We start from the raw sequence: 19,490 nt of genomic DNA on the forward strand, positions 1-19,490 counted from the left end.
TTAAGGATACTGCTAGAAATGATGTTCTTAAGTGTTTCACAGTGTTGGACATGCAAAATTTTGATGGAAAAGTGTAGTTTTAGGAGAAAGTGTGTTTTTCAAGGTCAAACCTAGTTTTACACAAAAGAGGCCTAAACACATGAAATTTAAAATTCTCTTTATTTCTCCTTTTAGTTTGGGATGTTCTTATGTATTTCAAAGTGTTAGAAGTTGAAAATGTTGAAGGGAAAGGGATTTATCAAAAGATTGTCACTTTTTCAAGGTCAAACGTGTTTTTGCACAAAACAAGCTGAAAACAAGTGAGACATGCTGAAATCTTCAACTTCCTGTATTGGAAAGGAAGTTTCTAAGTTGTAAGAAAGAAATCGTTGTAAAAAGCTTACAATTCACTGTAAGCCTTACACGCGCTGAAAATCACTTTAAAGCACTCCGTTCAAGGTCAAACATAAACAAAGCTAAAAACAAATGAAACTTCGAATTTTCTTTAAGGATACTGCTAGAAATTATGTTCTTAAGTGTTTCACAGTGTTGGACATGCAAAATGTTTGATGGAAAAGTGTAGTTTTAGGAGAAAGTGTGTTTTTCAAGGTCAAACCTAGTTTTACACAAAAGAGGCCTAAAACACCTGAAATTTCAAATTCTCTTTATTTCTACTTTTAATTAGCTTACAATTCACTGTCCGGAATCAACGTTTTCATGTTTTGGCCTTACACGCGCTGAAAATCACTTTAAAGCACTCCGTTCAAGGTCAAACATCATTTTACAGAAACAAAGCTAAAAACAAATGAAACTTTTAATTTTCTTTAAGGATACTGCTAGAAATGATGTTCTTAAGTGTTTCACAGTGTTGGACATGCAAAATTTTGATGGAAAAGTTTAGTTTTAGTGTGTTTTTCAAGGTCAAACATAGTTTTGCCTAAAAAAGGCCTAAAACACATGAAATTTCAAATTCTCTTTATTTTTCCTTTTAATTTAGGATGTTCTTATGTATTTCAAAGTGTTAGATGTTGAAAATGTTGAAGGGAAAGTGTTTTAACAAAAGATTGTCACTTTTTCAAGGTCAAATGTGTAATGGCACAAAACAAGCTGAAAACAAGTGAGACATGCTGAAATCATCAACTTTCTTTATTGGAAATGAAGTTTCTAAGTTGTAAGAAAGAAAACGTTGTAAAAAGATTATAATTCGCTATCCGGAATCAACTTTTTCATGATTGGGCCTTACACGCGCTGAAAATCACTTTAAAGCACTCTATTTGCAACGCAAACAGTTTTATTCACATTGGAGAACTTGCAATGTGTAAAACATGCAGAGAGACCAAAAGCCTTTTTAAAGGCTCATTACCTTTTATATACATTTTATATTGCATCTCTCTCCCTCTATCTCCTTGACTTTCTCTCACTCTCTCTTTCCACCTCTCTCTCTCTAAATCTCTCTCTCTTATTCTATATAATTGTATAATATATTATTTGTATTATATTATACTATATTATATATGGCATATTATATCTGTACTATTCATTACCTGAAGTATATGATTTTCTAGTCTTATAACAGGCTGAAAGCCCTAGCATATTATTTTTGAACTGTATTATATTTCTTAGTTGTAATAACAATACACCAAGGATCCAGGCCTTTTTAAAGGCTAGGTCTAATTAGCAGTTGCTACCTAGCAACTCACAGCCTTTTAAAAACGTTGTTGTTCTTTTATATTTTAAGCTATAGTATTGCAAGAGTAATTCTAGATCACCTTATAAAGACACAATTTCCATAAATAACATGGATCCCAAACAAAAAAGTGGTGCTTCAAAAAGAAAAGCAAGAAAAGTTTTCCTAAAAGACGTTCCTTTAATATCAAACTTTTTTGCCGCTGGATAAAAGTGAGATGGGTATTGCTAATGTTAGCAATCACCAGAGTTCTAGCAATGAGATGAGCTCACCACTGGATTATTGTTATCTGACAGTGTCCTATGAACCCTTGCAGACCCAGTCAGGTACAGGACAGGGATGCCAGCCCTGCCAGGCTACCACAGACCACCAGCTACAGAAAGATAATCAAATGAAAGTTGCAGGTGTGTCAGAGCCACAATTAGACCAGTCAGCTTCATTGCCTGAGGTACAGTTTTCAAATGAGGAGGGCACAGATCCCAGCTCCTGGTGTGAAACTGTCAATGACCCTGCTTTATTGCCCAGTACCATTACCGTCCCAGCCAATTCTTTTTAGTAGAGGGGTAGCTGCATTTCAAAACAGAAGTGCTAAGTATCCTGCCTCAGTCAGGGATAGAAACATTGGGGGTATCAGTAGAGCTTTACAATGCTTTACTCAGTTGTTGTCTACCAAATGGGCAAACAGTGACTAGGCAGTGGCTACTTTACTCCCCTTCAACTGGCTGTGTGTATTGTTTTGCTTGCAAACTGTTTTCTATTAAGGACTATACTTTTGTTTTGTGGATTTTCTGACTGGAAACATTCAGAGCGGATTGGTGAGCATGAGAGGAGTGCAGAGCATAGAGCTTGCAATGCTAGCATTACACCATCGCTCCAAAGGCAACTGCAACAATTGATTCTGATATCATCAAACAAATTGATGCAGAGTGACAATACTGGCGGGATGTTTTAAAACGAGTTGTTGACGTCATCCAGTTTTTGAGGGAGAGGGGACTCACTTTCAGGGGAGACATGAGCTACCTTGGGCATCATAGAACTGTTGGTCTAGTTTGATCCATTCCTACTGAACACCTCTAAAGGTTTGGTGGCAAGGGAAAGAGCTCTGTGTCCTATTTGTCATCAACCGTCTGTGAAGAATTTTTTCATCTAAGATGGGAGAAAGAACAAAGCAAGCAATTGTTAATGAAATAAAATATTCAAAATATTCTCTGTTATAGTTGACTCCACTCCAGACCTTGCTCATGTGGACCAACTCACTTTATTTTCAGATTTGTTAATCAGGGCGGACATGAAGTCGAGCGTTTTCAACCATAGGGGGGACAGTTTGGCTTAGTGTATCATTGCTATGGTGTGTCATATGCTCTGGGCCTAGACTTGTCTAACTGTAGGGGGCAGTTGCATGATAATGCCAGTAACATGTCGGGAAAGTACAATGGAGTCCAAGCTCATCTTAAACGATGAAACCCACTGGTTTGTTATGTCCCTTGTGCAGCACATTCATTGAATCTAGTTGGTGTCAATGCTGTAGACAGCAGCTCAGAGGCTGGACATTTCTTTGACCTGCTACAGACAATGTACACTTTTTGTGCATCATCTACGCACAGGTGGGGGAAGGTAACAGTGGTGTCAAACTCACACTGAAATCACTGTCAGGTACTTGTTGGAGTGCACGGGCTGACTCAACTCAGACTCTGTGGAGGTATTATGCACAACTGAGAGAGGCATTGGATAATATTTCCAAAGATGAGGAGAAGCGAGAAACTCGCAGTGAAGCCTCTCCACTTTGTGGGAAATTGGATACGCTGGAGATGGCTTTCATGGCACACTTCTGGAATACAATATTACAGAGGTTCCAAGCCACCAGCCTGCAGTTGCAGAAGTCAGACATTAACATATGTACAGCTAAATGTCTACTGTCATCTTTACGAGACTTTGTGGCAGCACAAAGAGAAAATTTTGAGGTATTTGAAGCGGGCCAATTTAAATATCACTACTACTGTCTCCCAGGACTATAGGCATGACCTCCAGTGCACAAAGAAGCGCCCACGAATGTTTGATGAAAGCGCAGAGCCAGGTGTACACTTAATGGTAGGGAACACTTTCGGATTGAAACATTCAACGTTGTTATCGACAAACTTGTGTCTTGTCTTAACCATCGTTTGAGTGCATACACACACATTTACATTTATGGCATTTATCAGACACCCTTATCCAGAGCGACTTATAATCAGTAGTTACAGGGGACAGTCCCCCTGGAGCAATTTAGGGTTAAGTGTCTTGCTCAGGGACACAATGGTAGTAAGCGGGATTTGAACCTGGTTCTTCTGGTTCACAGGCTAGTGTTACCCACTAGGCTACTACCACCCTACCGACACGTAACTGAGCTATTTGGTGCTCTTTACCTATCTGAAAATATATCCAACAGTGAGCTCACTTTAAAGGCTAACTCACTCATTGCAGCATATCCTTCAGATCTGAACATGAGCCTGGCAGATGAACTGATGCAGTACAAGTCATTCATGTCAGAAAAAGAGACATGCCCAAGTAAAATGCTCAGAACAATGATGGATTTAGATTTGCAATCAACCTTTCCAAATGTGTACTTTTTTTGACCCTGCCTATTACAAACTGTGAAGGGGAGCGCTCATTTTCCAAACTCACTCGCATTAAAAATTAACTCAGGATTAGGATGTACCAAAACTGCCTGAATTCACTGTCACTTCTGGCCATCGAATCAGAGTTGGTTAGACAGCTTAACTTTGATGAATTAGTGGATAACTTTGCAAGAAGGAAGAGTAGAAAGAAAGTTATGTAAGGTAGGCTATTGACAGATGGCTTAGGGTTAGTGTTTAAAAGGTGGTTTAAACATTTTCATTTTTTTTTCTTTTAACATTTTCACAAAATATCTATAATTAGACCTAAATGTTATGCATATTATACAAAATGGTGACTTGGAGTAGGAACAGTAAAATTAAATGTTATTTCTCCCTTTAGCTGCATAAAAAGTTCCCAAAGTTTCACAACTGGTTCATGGTGAATTATTTTCCAAATGTATCAAAATCTCCCTCCCTCCCCCTTAAGAACGTAACACATGCTAGCTGCCAGTGTAGAGCCCAGCCCACCGGCTGCTGCCAATACACAGTGTATGGATGCTTCGCACAGGTTATGGAATGTTGCTAATATTCGGATCAAAGATTCTAGGGTGTAATTCTACTCTAGGAAGTTCTGCATACAATACCATGTCTTAATGCTATTTTAATCCACGTTATTGTACCAAATACATTGCCGATTTTTATCAGTTAGATCATATCGCTTAGTTGATTTTGTTTACCCATGCCAACAGTTGCTAAGGGAAGAAAAGCCATGCTTTTAAACAAGGGTATTGTTCATTTCAGCCCAATTGGTCAGTAATAGCAAATGCACACGGATTTGACAGAAAATTAAGCAATTTAAATGAAGAAAAGAAAAGAATTATATGGGCGTGCGGTTTACATTGCCCATATGAAAGAATTATATGGCCAGTGGTGGCCTAGCGGTTAAGGAAGTGGCCCCGTAATCAGAAGGTTGCCGGTTCGAATCCCGATCCGCCAAGGTGCCACTGAGGTGCCACTGAGCAAAGCACCGTCCCCACACACTGCTCCCCGGGCGCCTGTCATGGCTGCCCACTGCTCACTCAGGGTGATGGGATAAATGCAGAGGACAAATTTCACTGTGTGCACATGTGTGTATCACATGTGACAATCACTTCACTTTCACTTAGACGTTTCTAGTGGGCATTCCCAAGTTGAAATCATGGATATGTTTTTCTTGTCGTGGCGCAACGTGTTTTTTTTTTTGGTTTCAATCTGTATCATAGTATGCTTGCCCTCCTAAATCTACATGGCATAAAGTAAAAGAACGAAAAGTAATGTAAAAAAAGTAGATCTACAATCGCAAATTTAAACTGATAAAGACTTCCATGAGCCGGCAAAAAGACAAAAGGATCACACAGCTAACGACAACATTAACTGCAGCTATGAAGTTTTAAGGTAGGACAATATGTTTCATTTATCATTTGCCCGCCGTGGCTCTAGTTGGCAAGAAATTCACCGCACATATTATTTTGACCGCATCATATTTCTTGTTGGGTCTATTTGTTGCACCTTATACCACCTCTCAACTACATGAGCGCACATGTCCACAACATTCTGACAACCCACGTGTAAACCTGCTGTTTATCTAAGTTATTGGTTTATTAAATATGGCACGGGTGGTGGGATTTCGCTTACTTTACCATTTCATTCTGTTGGTGTCCTTGAATTTATTTGTTCCTGGCCCTGCGCATGATATGACTGCCCCCTAGCTACGAGGATGTAATTGTCTTCTTTGGGAAAGCTGCAAAGCAACAATTGCTGATTACAGGTACATGGCATTTTGGTTCACTTTTATAGACATTTCCATTTCTATTTCGAACTAGCACATTCTGGATTATTCAAACAAATACTGTTTGTTATGGTACGATCTGGTTGTGCTACGTTGCTACCTGTCTCTATAAACAGAGATGGGTAACCTGGTGCTAACATTAACGTGAGGTAATGGCATTAGGCTGTTCTGATTATAATTTGAGATCCAATTTACTGTATCAACTTAAGCCACCTTCTTTTCACTTTTTCCGAGGTAAAAAGCGGCAAAAGATTTTGTCAACATAATTCTGCTTTTACAACATGGTACACCACACTAGTTTGGACCCACAAGTGGCATGGTCACGTAGCAACTAGCTATCCCTAGCCATGGACCTCGCAAAAGTTTTGCCCAGGGGCCCACATGACCCATAATCCGTCCCTGGATACAAGGAATCTTACATTGTAGCTTTTTATACTTCATATTTGTAATTTAACATGTTGTAAAATCAAATGTGATTTAAAAAGTGTGGTGTGCCATTGTATATTTTAAATGAGACATGTAGACTAGAAATGTATGTGTGAAAAGGGGCTTCAAGTCTACAACATAGGCCCACAAGTAACTTTAACAGGAAAGGTGTGTGGGACCCCACTAAACACTCACTAGAACACTGTGTTAATGTGAATACGTCTTACAAAGATATCTTTGCTAGTTCATTGCATCAAAGCATTACCTGGGTAAATAAAAACTAGCAGCATTTGTGTCTTGTTTAGAAAAAGATCACTGCTCAGAATTGGATTCTTTTGGCTTTTCAGGAGACAAATTTTGTGTTATCTAAATCATGGAAACATCATATTCATTTATAAATTATACTAATGAGTGAAATAATCTAAACATTCTACATAAATGTATTTACATGTACTGTTACGTCCCGTGGTCATGTGATGTGCTGTCTGTGTTCTCTGTCTTGTTTGTGTTTTCCTTTTGTAGGAGGAGCCTGTAATTTACGGAACTTCTCCCATTTGCGCTCCCGTAGGAATGAGGCTGTTAAAGATGCCGTGGGTCTGCTGCGACGGAAGGAAAGGGATGCCCTGTTCACAGTAGTCTAACCTGTGCTTTTTTGTGGCCTGACTGTAGTCTTGTTTCAAGGCTTTAATAGTACTGTTTTGATTTATTAAAATTACCTTGTTAAAACATTTGTGGTGTTTCCCTTCCTCTTTCTGATTGTTCACGTTCAGTATTTGCCATTAACAAATTGTGTATGTAGTATTGCAGTGGTGGCCTAGCGGGTAAGGACACAGACCCGTAATTCAAATCCCTGAACCACCAAGGTGCCACTATCACCACACACTGCTCCTCGGGCACCTTTCATGGCTGCCCACCGATCACCAAGGGTGATGGTTTAAAAGATTTTGAGTGGAACAAATCACACTGGTGGTAAGGCATTTTGTTTTGGGAAGCGAATAAAAAAAAGTGAAACTGAAACACAGCACAGGACACGGTGCACACAATGAAATGTGTCCTCTGCTTTTAACCCATCACCCTTGGTGAGCAGTGTGCAGCAATGAGCAGTGTGTGGGGATGGTACTTTCAAACCGGCAACCTTCTGATTACAGGGTCGCTTCCTTAACTGCTAGGCCACCACAGAAAGGCCACAGAGAAAGATCTGACGTTTCAGAAAGCAATCGATATTGCCCGCGTCCATGGAAACCACGTGCAGCAGATCAGTGGGTTTCTGAAAGTGAATGCAGTTGTTTTTCCCTAAATGCGACCAATGCTGCCAGTGCGGGAAAATGAATCATACTGATGATGACTGCTTGTATAGGGATCGTGACTGTCACCAGTGTGGGAAGAAATGCCACACCAAGTGCATGTGTAGTAATAAAATCAAAAACAGCCGAGACAGAGAGAGGTCAAGAAAAGAGGAAAAACCTAAACAGAGATGTAATGCAACAAAGTGGAAAACAAGAGATAAAAAGAAGAGAATTCATGTCGAAGCTAGTGAAAGTAATGAAAATAAATCTGACACTGACTGTGAGTTGGGACTGTTTTCTCAACGTATGTCAAAAAGGGAAATATTCGCTAGCAACAGTCAGTAGAAAGAAAATGGAGATGGAGCAGTACCAATGACCCTTGCAACCCACTGAAATCATGCTAAAGACCTACAAAGACCTCATCCAAGTTCAAGTAAGATTACACAAGCAGTGTGCTGAGTTGCCTTTATATGTAGTGAAAGTAGACGTACCACCATTGTTTGGAAAAGAGTGGCTGAGAGCTATTAAACTGAATTGGAAGGACATAAAGGCTGTCCATGTAATTGAACATGAGTGGAGGCTGAGAAAAAATGCCTGACAGAGCTTGGGGTGATTTCACCTGTGGAGCATAGTGATTGGGCTATTGGCCTATCATTAAAAAGGCGCAGTGAGGCTGTGTAAAGTGAGAGTGAAGTGATTGTCATTGTGAAACACAGAAGCACACAATGAAATGTGTCCTCTGCTTTTAACCATGACCCTTGGTGAGCAGTGACAGGCACCCAGGGAGCAGTGTGTGGAGATGGTGCTTTGCTCAGTGGCACCTCAGTGGCACCGTGGTGGCTCGGGATTTGAAAGATTTGGAGATTTCAATGGGGATGGGGATTTCAAGATCACCTTAACCCAGCTCTCTGTGTATAAGTACCCAATTCCACGCATTGAGGACTTGTTTTGCATCTCTAGCTGGAGATCAATGCTTCAGTAAACTGGATTTATCTAATGCATATCTACAGATGGAGGTTGATGAATAATCCTAATTAAAAGAGCAGTACAGTCAATTCAGCAGAAAAATACCATTATTTTACAGTTGTTCCCATCATATTAAAAATACTGCAAATACTATAATGATCAAATACCTTCAATAAAATGACCAGACCAGAGGATAAGCAGAGAAATACATTTATTTTACAGTGTAAAATAAATGAAAAGTGGAAAACATGTATGTATACAAACATCTTTAATAAAACCAAAGCATTTCACATTTAGTAGATTTATTTTAAAGATTTAACCTGAATTGCCAATGCTAACAATTAATTAAGTATTAAAGGAAAACGCCAATTTTCTGAAAAAAAAAAAAAAAAAAAAAATGCTAATCTGCAGTTTACTATTAGTGAACACATACCCTTCTCTTGCAATACCCAGTCTGAAATCTAGTTTAGCAAAATTCCTTGGACATGGAGGCCACTATGGAATCAGATTAGTGTAAAAAAATTTAAACAAAACTTTCCTAATATCAAACGCTTGTCTTTACAGTTTCACTGCTGGCTTTTCAGTCGCTCTGCCCTGCTTTACGTTTATGCTGTCTGAGGATTCGGTTGGACTTTTGGCACAATTCTCTCGTGTGAGTGGGGCTTCACCTCATTTGCCAGCAGGTATTTGTGTGACAGCTCTGTTTCCCAGAACTATCACTGCAAGATATGTCAGCTTCAAGAACACACAGAGCAGCCTCAGTTATTAGTGGTCATATATGGATTTTACATTTCAATGTTTTATTTTTGTTTGATATTAGGAAGGTTTTGTTTGCACAAATCTGATTCCATGGGCCACCAGCTAAACAAAATACTATCCATTTGTAGTGAATTTTGTAGCAAATGGTGTCAAGACTAAGCATTGTGCAAAAAAAAAAAAAAAAAAATCGGCAAATAAGCAAATCAAAAAGCTGCTGTTTTCCTGTAGCATAAGCTCAAGGCTAACATAGAACATAAAAAGATAAAAACAAAGAACACCGTGAAATAAAAGTATACCTAATCCAATAAATACAATACAAAGGTTTGTAGAATTAGGCTTACAGAACAATACTAAACTGAAAAACTACAATTACTAAACTTAGTGTTTTTAAACGGTGGTCATGAAAAGTGATGTAGTCATTGGGAGGGTTCCACTGCAAATTTCTCCCGCAACATTATTCAAAGTTTAATTAATAACTTCTTAACACCTTACCAAAATGTAATAAACATCCAGAACAGAAGTGTTGCTTATATCTGCTTTCAATCCGGCAGGAGTCCACTGGATTGGCTCATTGAGGAGGGGTGGGGTGAGGGACAGAAAAGACGAGAACATTAAATGTAACTTTTTAATTAAACAGACAAAAAAAAGGTAAAGAACAAAGAGGTGGGTCTATATTTGTACACAGATCACACCATTACATAACAATCAAAATCATTTAGTCCTTACCAGGTTCTAAATGTTTAAATCTAACCTCAAGAGTACAAAAATACTTTGTGGAATATGTTTAAACAAAAACTAAGCCAAAGACAAATATAAAAGTAAGAACACCCTTGTTTTTTCAATGGGATTTAAATGGGTAACTTGACAATCCCCCCAGCAATTTGCAATGTTGCGGTTGCAACAATTAAACACAAATTCAGCCAATCTGCATGAATTATTTGCATTTTTGTCAAATCACAGCAACACTCAAACAAATTGAAAAACATTTTCCTACTGCAAAGCACTCATGGAGGGTTGCAGACTTGTTCGAACAGCCAAGGGAAATCACCCTAACAGTGGCTCTGACTTCCAGATGTTTTGTTCTTGTACTAAGTCAAGGTTCTTTTTTCAATTATGTTTATCATTCTAGACAAATATAGTCCAACTTTGTTGGAAAAATTATTCCGGAGCATTAAAAAAAAGATCATTATTTGATTTGTTTTATTTATATATTACTATAAAACAATGTAAGATGATTTGAAGTTGTAACCTATTTCGGCAGTTTCACAGCAACTACAGAAAGCACTGAGGAGTGCCAACTATCTCTATGGACATCAACCACCACTCCACTTGAAACGCAGCCAAATGTATAAGCAGCTGCAGTGCTGCCATCTTCAGGTCCAAAGGACGTCGTGCATTATTTTTTCACTCTTGTCTCGCCATGCTCGTGCTCATTTCACACATGCCACTTGTGCCTGTCTGTACCACGTGACTATGAAATATTTGTCTATGTATGAAATAAGATAATTATATGATTTTTGGATAAAATTTTAGTTTGGGAAATCCAACTGTCTCAAAAGAACATTTCTATGACAAAATTATATTTAAGACCTCTGTCCTACCAAAGTAGTTATCTGATAAGCAGACTGATACACATAAAAATGAATTGTCCAGAATGTTGAGGTTTTTATAGCATTTTAGTGAATAATGTACTGATTTCGTGTTTTCCATCATACGTGTTACACCAGTCGCTGCTCTTCTTTCCGGAAGTGACATAAGTCACCCGGAACTTGTCACCATAAACATTTTTAAATTCTCTGAATACATAAAATTCTTTAAGCGGGGAAAAAAATTTAAACAAACTTTTACTATAAACGCGTTGATGTACATCTTTCAAATGAGAATTCTGTACAACTATATGGGCTTGTCACTCGCTGTGTAAGAACAACAGAAAACGCGCGTGAATCTGGAGCAGCCAGATTAGCTATTTAGCGCTTCTGCTTATTCCTATGCAGTGGACGTCCCGGCAACAGGACAGTTTGATATCAGGTATTTATTTTTTCTCCATGTCTCACCTAAATACCCCCAAACTGATGCACGTCTTTGGAGTCCGCTTTTATGGCGAATGCACCATTTGTTTACTTTCTGTTTTTGAAGTCCAACATCAACAACGTGACCCAATGTGATGGGGTTTCGTGTTTTCTCTACACTACAATGTTTCAGTCTTAAATGTCGAAAACAATCTCTTTTTACATACAAGAGAAGTCGTAGGATAGTTGTGATTAAACATAATTACTAACAGTTATGTGGAAAATAATAAAAAATAATTTACATCTGTTAGCAGCAATAATAATGGAATTATCTTTAAATGTACACTTATACCTAGGATGTCTAAGGTCACATCTGCAGGCCTGTTCCAGAGCTCTGAGGGGGAACCCATGCGTTTCTACATACGGCCAAGCGCCACCAAGGCACAGCTGCATTCATTGATCACTACTGGGGGAGGCATGTTATGCCGAACCAGGGAGGCAGGGGTCATCCTGCTCGCTGATCCACAGGAGAACTTGACCGACACCAGTGGGCAGATTTACGTCTCTACCAAATACATCTGGGACTGTGTGGAGAAAAAACAGGCGACTTGATGAGGTGAAGTACAGACTGAGCACCACACAGCAAATTCAAACACGGGCAACTCGGCGCAGGATTGCTGGAAATGGCCGAATGGGCTACACCATCGAGGAGGACCAGGCCATCTTGGATTTTGTGTCGAAGCATCAGAAGGATGTGCATGGCAACTGTATTTGGCAAGATATGGAGAAGGCCGGTGTCACTGGACACAGCTGGCAGTCTATGAGGGATCACTACCTCAAACACCTCAAACACAGGCGCAGGGTCGGTCGGTTAAATTTTGAACTAGGACAGAAGTCTTCCTCAAAGGCTGTTCAGCACAAGATGACCGATATTGTTTTAGAGTCACAAAAACACCCAGAGCAGGGTTTATCAGAATTGAGGAATCAGGAGTCTGAAGAATTGACAAGGCTGCAGGTTGCCTCAGTTTCAGTCTTAGAAGAGAGATGTGTTCTTCCTCCACATCGCATTTCAGATGCACCAGAGCAGGACCTACCTCCTGAGATACCAGAGATACCTCAACCTGGTGTAGGACCACAACAGGAGCCTAACCCGTCAGTTCTGGCAGAGAAAGAACCTTCATCTAATAAAAGAGCAAGAGTGGACACTGTGTCAGACAGCCCAGAGATTGGTCAGACATTCTTCATATATAAACCAATATATTTAGAAAAAAGTTTCTGCATAGTATTCATTAACATCAGTAGCATGTATTCAAATCTATTTAAATTTGCAGAGACAGGTGATCAGGTCGCCCTCAGAGTGGATCACTTACCGGCAGGAAGGACCTCCACACCTGTGCACATTAAGATGGGCATTCTTGAGCGAGCAGCCAAAGAATTTGAAGATTCACAGTGGGTATGGAAAAATTGCCTATAGTTTAAAATACGCATAGTTTTTTTGCACCTATATTTGAGTATTTCTGGATTTAAAAAGTAACATGATATTAAAAAAAAAAATAAAGGTGATTTGTAGTCATAAACAACTAGTTGCCGCGTGTTAAATGTGTGTTAAATCAATAAAGGGGTTATTCTTGATGACATTTTGAACTATTACAGTTAGTTTCACATGCATGATGTAATAAAATGTCCAATGGAATCAGAATGATTTGGCCTTTTTATTTTAAAGGTCCCCTGACAAGATTTTTTTGCTTTTATATAGTTATTAGTGGTTCCCTAATACAGTATCTGACCACATCAAGACCATTCACAAACCACAATGTTAAATAATATTAATCTTAATGTTAAATAATATAAAAAAGTGACATTTTAATGATAGGTGACCTTTGACCACTTGACCAAAGGACAGCAAAATGTGTTTTGATTATGTATATGTAATGTGACTTGCAGTACAGTACCAATGTTGCTTCCTGATCTTTACTTTCTTTCTACTTTAGCCAGATGAGGAGCACGAAGAAGATCAGTGTCAGAGCATCTCCTCCACTCCCTCACACCACGAGGTGGACACTGAGAGTGGCACTGAGGTGCTGGCACAGAATGGTTCCAGTCCACAGCGGAGGAGCCTGGAACCACAGTGTATTGGCCATGACCTGAGGGCTGAGGACAATCAGCAACCTGGGCCTAGCAATGCCACCCCTGTCACCTCCAAGGCTCACCTTTTCCTCTTTGACAACGAGTCACAGGAAGACAACAGTCCATCAACAGAAGAAGAGTGTGTGTCTCAGGAAACTTTGGAGAAGGAGGGAGAGTGTCTGATTTTGGATTTAATGAGGGAGTCAAATCAGAGCCTGGAGGAGGTGACCAAGGTACTCCTGAAGACGAGTGGTGATGTTACGTTAGCTTTGCGTTGCTTGCTTGAGGGACATAATTCAGGGCCTCTGTGGACTTGCAGTGATGATGAGCTCCTGTTGTCAGGCGACCATCACTCCATATCAAAGCTGCGGCAGATATATGGAGAGGCTGGAGTGTCTGATAGGATGGCTTTCCTTCAGATACTGTGATAACATAGTCAAAATTAACCAAAAAAAGGAAACTTGCATTTTATAGACCGTTTTCAACATTCTTTATATTTTTATCCAAATGTGTGATGTGAATGTATTTCCCCTCATCTCTAGAAATGTAATAAATAAATTGAAAATCAGAATGTATGATATGCAAAAATACATATATTTGCCTAAGCTAAAGACTATACCCCGTTTAATACTACTGTTTTAAATAAAAGCGTACCTGTGGTTTGTTCTGTTTATTGAATTCAACCTGAAATCGCGTTTCCGTAACTCGGGCATTTTTTGGACCACGCGGCTCGCCGTTGCTGGGAACGCTCATGAAGAAGAGAGGTGCTGTTGACAAATTACTGAAGGGTCTTTTGCGCAAAGGAGGTGCGTGTTTTAAAGTTTATTTCGTGCTCCTGTACAGTCGTTTCGGCGGAGACCCCATTTCAACGGGTCTCCGCCTGTCGTGAGCTGCAAGTGAAACGGGGGCGAGCGGCGCTCTAATGGCTGTCAGTGTCATGGAACAGAGCGGTCTCGCAGAGTCGGGGCTAACCCTCTCAAATTGCAGCGTTACGGCCGGCGACAGCGGAGCGGTCTGGCGGTTAGCTTTAGCATGTTTTATTAGCTGCTTCTCCTGAGCGGCGTGAGGAGGTACTGCTTCATGCCGCCAAGCAGAAACAACGTCGGGGTGAAATTCAGCTGTCGCCGAAAAAAATTCCCGTACTTATGTAAACACAACTGTCACTAATAAACTGGATTAGTTATATATGACGTAATAATAAACACGGGGCTATGGGTGTAACAGCAAATTTTATATCTGAAACAACATGGAAAGCGACTGTAGGCATTTTGCGTAGTTTGTTCTTTGATGACAGACAGGTCACTGGTTCAGGTGGGAAATGTGCCCGAAGTTTTTATCCTTGGACTCCTGCTGAAAGCTCATTTTTTCCTGCTTACTTAGACTGTCACGTTTTACTGTCAGAGGTGTGCCTGACACGCAGGAGGCAGCATGAGCTCCAAGGGGGGCGGCACTGCCCTGACCCGCCGAAACTATCACCTGGCCTCAGACATGGACAAACCCAAGGCCACAGGTGAGTGCAGGCAAAATGCTGAAATGCTGAAACTCAGCGGTCTTCATTAGATGGAACTGTGTAAGAAGTATTGCTTCATGTTTTCCTAAACAGGTGATGGACTACTTAATTTCACAAACACAATATGCTAATTATATATGGATTATTTTAACTAGGCTCATAAAACCAGGGACCAGTAGGATATGTTGTGAATTAAGATTTATTTAGTAATATTTTCACAATATTTGTTTTCTTCCTAAGTGGTCCTGTGATTACCACTTGATTAAGTTTAGATGAGCAAATGAGGCTGGCTGGAGATTGTGAACACAGCATCTTTTTCTTTTGACAGGAATCGTCAATGAGAAGCTGCTAAGTGATTATTTGCACCATGTATTCCCTTCTAATAAACTCGTCCCGACACCAGCATCCCACAGGTACATCTATGATGACAGGATCCTAACACACTTAGAATTAAGGCACACAGAACACATTCTTACTGGTGCAAACAGGGGGCAACATGGCAGGTACAGTCTAGTGAAATAAGTGGTCCTAAAATGTTGTGGCAGAAAAAGAGGACAACATGGCTACAGTAGACCAGCAACAGGTTTAAAACACCAGGTTCCAAAACCACCTCCAGGACAATTGATATTTACAAATATTCACAACAAATTTCTCATGTTACATAGGGTGGCAGGTCTGTTGTGGTGACAAGTAGACCAGTGGCTTCCTGAGCTCTGTGCTGGTCAGGTTTCCTGGCTTATCCATACATAGAGCCTGTCTACAGGGTAGATGGTATGCAAGTGTGGTTGGGTGGCACTATTAATATCTACATTTAGTTTTAGACGTAGGGTTGAGTTATACCAGAGATTTTTGTGTTCATCCAGTACAAATAAATTTACTCTTGAGCTTGACCTTTCATCACCTAATCTAGATCATCCGACTGAACATGTGTGCCACATCTTTAGAAATTCCTTCAAAACATTCCTGATATCATGTTTCCAAGAATGTAAAATTTGCCGTACCAAATTTCAGTCAGTTGATTTAGTCCAACTGGACAGTCTAAAAATATCTAAACTAAAACATACATACATACACATGAATAAATAAATTGGTTATTAAACCAATTAGTTGTTTTTAAGGCTTATAATGATTAATTGTCCAATTTTCTCATCCTCAGAAAAACATTGACATTTCAGGACCTGCCCACCCACCTGGAATGTTTGCTGTCAGAGGGAGAGATACCAGATGACAATCAAGGTGCACTGTTTCTTACACACAGACACATAGTAACTCACACAAAAGAACAGCTAGTACAATTTGTGCAATACTTGTTTATTTGTAAATTCATTCCGGAGTGATTACAGCTTCGGCTGCAGTTTATATTTCCATATTTGCCCCATTGTTCGTATGATTGACTGCAGGTGCTTTTGCAGATTTGTCATATAAGCCCTTTAGTCTGACACCTTTCCTCCACAACAGATTGCTTTCTTTTAGTCCTTATACCATCCTTTCTCATTTGGCTTCAACCCTCATTTTAGCTGTACAACTAAAACTTGTGAAAAGACAGAAGTTGTATTATTGCCATTGGATATTAACTGTCCTTTTGGTTTCTTAATGAATGATAGGTGGAGACCTCAGGATTAAATGTACTGTACTAAATAAAACTGGGTTTTTTTACTTTGGGGCATCATAATTGCATAGTTTTATAGTCTATATATAGGTCCATATCCATGATCTATGCAGTATCTCCACAGCCATTACGCTTCAGGGCTGGTTCATTCTGATTTATGTTCTTATTCTGATTCTTGTTTTTTTTCTCTGCAGATCAGTCAGCTGATGGACGCCTTGGTCCGTCCACAGTTGTTTTAGATCACACCAGTGGGTTTGAGGGCCTCCTCTTTGTGGATGATGACCTATTGGGGGTAGGAGCAGAGGGTGGTACAATGTGACCTGGTCTTTTAGTTCTCTCTTTAGTTTATAAATCCCAGCTACACTGTTATCTGCAGCTACTGTTCAGTTCCACCACTGATCATTTGCTGCTGAGGTTGCGTTCTGAATACCTATGAGAAATTGAAAGAACACGACATATTTTCATTGGACTATTACTAAAAGATATAGCATTTAAATAATATTTGTTAGTGCACATTAAAAGGTATTTATGCTGGTATTTTAATTATATGCTTTTTTTCTGTTTTCTATGTTCTGTTTAGAGAAAAACACTCACTAAAAGAAGACTATGACAGTTTGTGAACTGAGGTTTTCTCTTTATCTTAACAGGTCATTGGTCACAGCAATTTCAGCTCCATTAGAGCTACTACATGTGTATTCAAAGGTAAAAGTAAAATGCAATCAACAATATTTTGTTTATGAAATATGTATATATAATAATAATATATGATATGTATGGTGGATAATTCAGTCAGGTTAAAAAGTTACTTTGTGCAGGTTTATGTAATAAACTTTTTTTGTGAATGCTTGCAGGAAAGTGGGTGTATGAGGTGCTCATCTCATCTCAGGGTCTGATGCAGATTGGCTGGTGCACACTCAACTGCCGATTCAATCAGGAGGTAAAATACATTGCCCTTGTACTGCAGCTGTTCTATCACTAAAGCAGCATTTCAATCAGCAGCTATATGTACTGTAAAAGGCCAAGCAATGCTGCTAAATCTCCTTCGAATTAATATTATTACTCCAATCTGGACTCCAGGGATTGAAAAAATACCATGACTGTACCACTCCTCCTCTCTTTAAATATAATTTTACCATAATATGGTCTCCACATCATGTGAATGGCTATTGCTCAGTAATGTTCTTTAGGAAAAGCTAAAATGATTTATTTCTCAGTAAGGGCTTTTGCTCAGAGCATTCAGGGGTAACCCGTGTTGCTAAACAACAATAGTTTCTGAACATCAGCATTGGTTCCTTGGTCTATAGCACTGCAGTGCCAGTATCACACAGTATAGCACCCTCTCTTATGCACTTCTTTACATTCTTTATCTTCTGAATTCCTCAAAATCTTGTGCCTCCAGGAGGGAGTAGGTGACACTCCAGACTCTTACGCATATGATGGCAACAGAGTGCGCAAATGGAATGTGACAACCACTAACTATGGCAAGGTCTGAACATGTACATTGAGATGATTAGATATATTTAGAATATTTCAATCATATCTGAGACATCACAACATTCAAAAGTGTGTGGTAATATCCTGATTAACATTACGTAGGTCATGGACTTGGTTTGACTGAGTGGTTCTGTCTGTTCTCTTTATTTTGTAGTCATGGGCTGCCGGAGACATTGTTAGCTGTTTGATAGACCTGGATGAAGGCACAATAACATTTTGTTTGTAAGTAATCCAGTTTCTAATGAGAACTGAGCTATCATTTAACATTAAAAATCTTTTTGTTCAAGTATCATCCTTGTTGCATTTGTTGCTATTCAAATTGTGTTCCAGAAATGGTCAGTCTCTTGGCACAGCCTTCAGCAACATAAAAATGGGTCCGGGCATTGCGTTCTTTCCTGCCATCAGCCTCTCTTTCAAAGAGTCTGTTGCATTTAACTTTGGAAGCCGCCCGCTCAGATATCCTCCTCTTATTAGCTGTTAGTATCTGGTTTTGTTCCTTGACTGATTAATTAAATGAAAGCTCTTGGGCCTCTGTCAGTTTTTTGATTGGCCATTGATTCCTTAACCGCTCTTGTCCCCACGTATCCTGTGGATGGCTACCTGCCCCTACAGACCCCACCCACTGCTGACCTCACAAAAGCTAACAAACTGCTTGGCTACATCAAGAATGTGTTGTGCACTGCCATCGACTCACAGGTATGTTTGTCTGGCTGGTACAATATGAGTGTACATGTGCAGATATTCATGAGTTCCTCTTTGCAGTTACAGATCTCACCAACCTTTTAAATATACTGACATACCTGTACCATGCACATACCTTTAAACAGTGATCAGCCACATCATTCAAATCCCTGACAAGTAACATTGATTATGTGGTTACATTGTCACATGTGTCACATGGGTGGAGATATTAGCATGAAAGTTCTGCTAGTTAATGTTGAAAGTTTGATGATTGAGCCTGAGCATCTCCAAAACAGCAAGTTACATGGCATATATGGGATTATGAATGTCATGAAGGACTGAGGCTCACATAGAGCAAGGTCTACGGCACAGACTGCTGTGAATGAGGCTGTAAACCGAAGTGTTCATGCTGACCACTGAAAACCATAGTAATCTCCTGCAATGGGAACATAAACAACAGACCTGGAGTAATCTTTTCTGTTTAGACCATGTGGACAGTGTGCCTACATGTGGATGTTATTTTTTTTTTACAGGA

The 19,490-nt window shown here is 39.6% G+C and overlaps 2 protein-coding genes across 2 annotated transcripts in view; both read left to right on the forward strand.

Annotated features, from left to right (window-relative positions):
• Window positions 1-12,143: 12,143 nt before the first annotated feature.
• Window positions 12,144-14,319, forward strand: terf2ip (telomeric repeat binding factor 2, interacting protein). Its single transcript, XM_028997646.1, has 3 exons — window positions 12,144-12,763; window positions 12,866-12,987; window positions 13,526-14,319. The coding sequence occupies exons 1-3, from the start codon at window positions 12,226-12,228 to the stop codon at window positions 14,087-14,089; spliced, it is 1,224 nt and encodes a 407-aa protein (XP_028853479.1). The 5' UTR covers window positions 12,144-12,225; the 3' UTR covers window positions 14,090-14,319.
• Window positions 14,320-14,335: 16 nt separating this feature from the next.
• The window catches only part of LOC114800370 (E3 ubiquitin-protein ligase RNF123-like), a 98,599-nt gene continuing 93,444 nt past the window's right edge, over window positions 14,336-19,490 (forward strand). The window contains 11 exon segments of the mRNA XM_028997650.1: window positions 14,336-14,467; window positions 15,042-15,171; window positions 15,500-15,584; window positions 16,328-16,407; window positions 16,975-17,072; window positions 17,428-17,482; window positions 17,632-17,717; window positions 18,180-18,266; window positions 18,429-18,496; window positions 18,605-18,730; window positions 18,856-18,970. Coding sequence (XP_028853483.1) covers window positions 15,090-15,171; window positions 15,500-15,584; window positions 16,328-16,407; window positions 16,975-17,072; window positions 17,428-17,482; window positions 17,632-17,717; window positions 18,180-18,266; window positions 18,429-18,496; window positions 18,605-18,730; window positions 18,856-18,970 — 882 coding nt within the window. The 5' untranslated portion in view covers window positions 14,336-14,467; window positions 15,042-15,089.

Source organism: Denticeps clupeoides, chromosome 12 (genome assembly GCF_900700375.1).
Source record: "Denticeps clupeoides chromosome 12, fDenClu1.1, whole genome shotgun sequence".
Classification (NCBI taxonomy): Eukaryota; Metazoa; Chordata; class Actinopteri; order Clupeiformes; family Denticipitidae; genus Denticeps; species Denticeps clupeoides.

Coding starts and splice junctions, on each gene's coding strand:
- terf2ip (XM_028997646.1), top strand. CDS start 12,226: ATGGGCTACACCATCGAGGAGGACCAGGCCATCTTGGATTTTGTGTCG. Junction 12,764..12,865: donor GTCAGACAGCCCAGAGATTG/GTCAGACATTCT, acceptor TTAAATTTGCAG/AGACAGGTGATCAGGTCGCC. Junction 12,988..13,525: donor AATTTGAAGATTCACAGTGG/GTATGGAAAAAT, acceptor TTTCTACTTTAG/CCAGATGAGGAGCACGAAGA.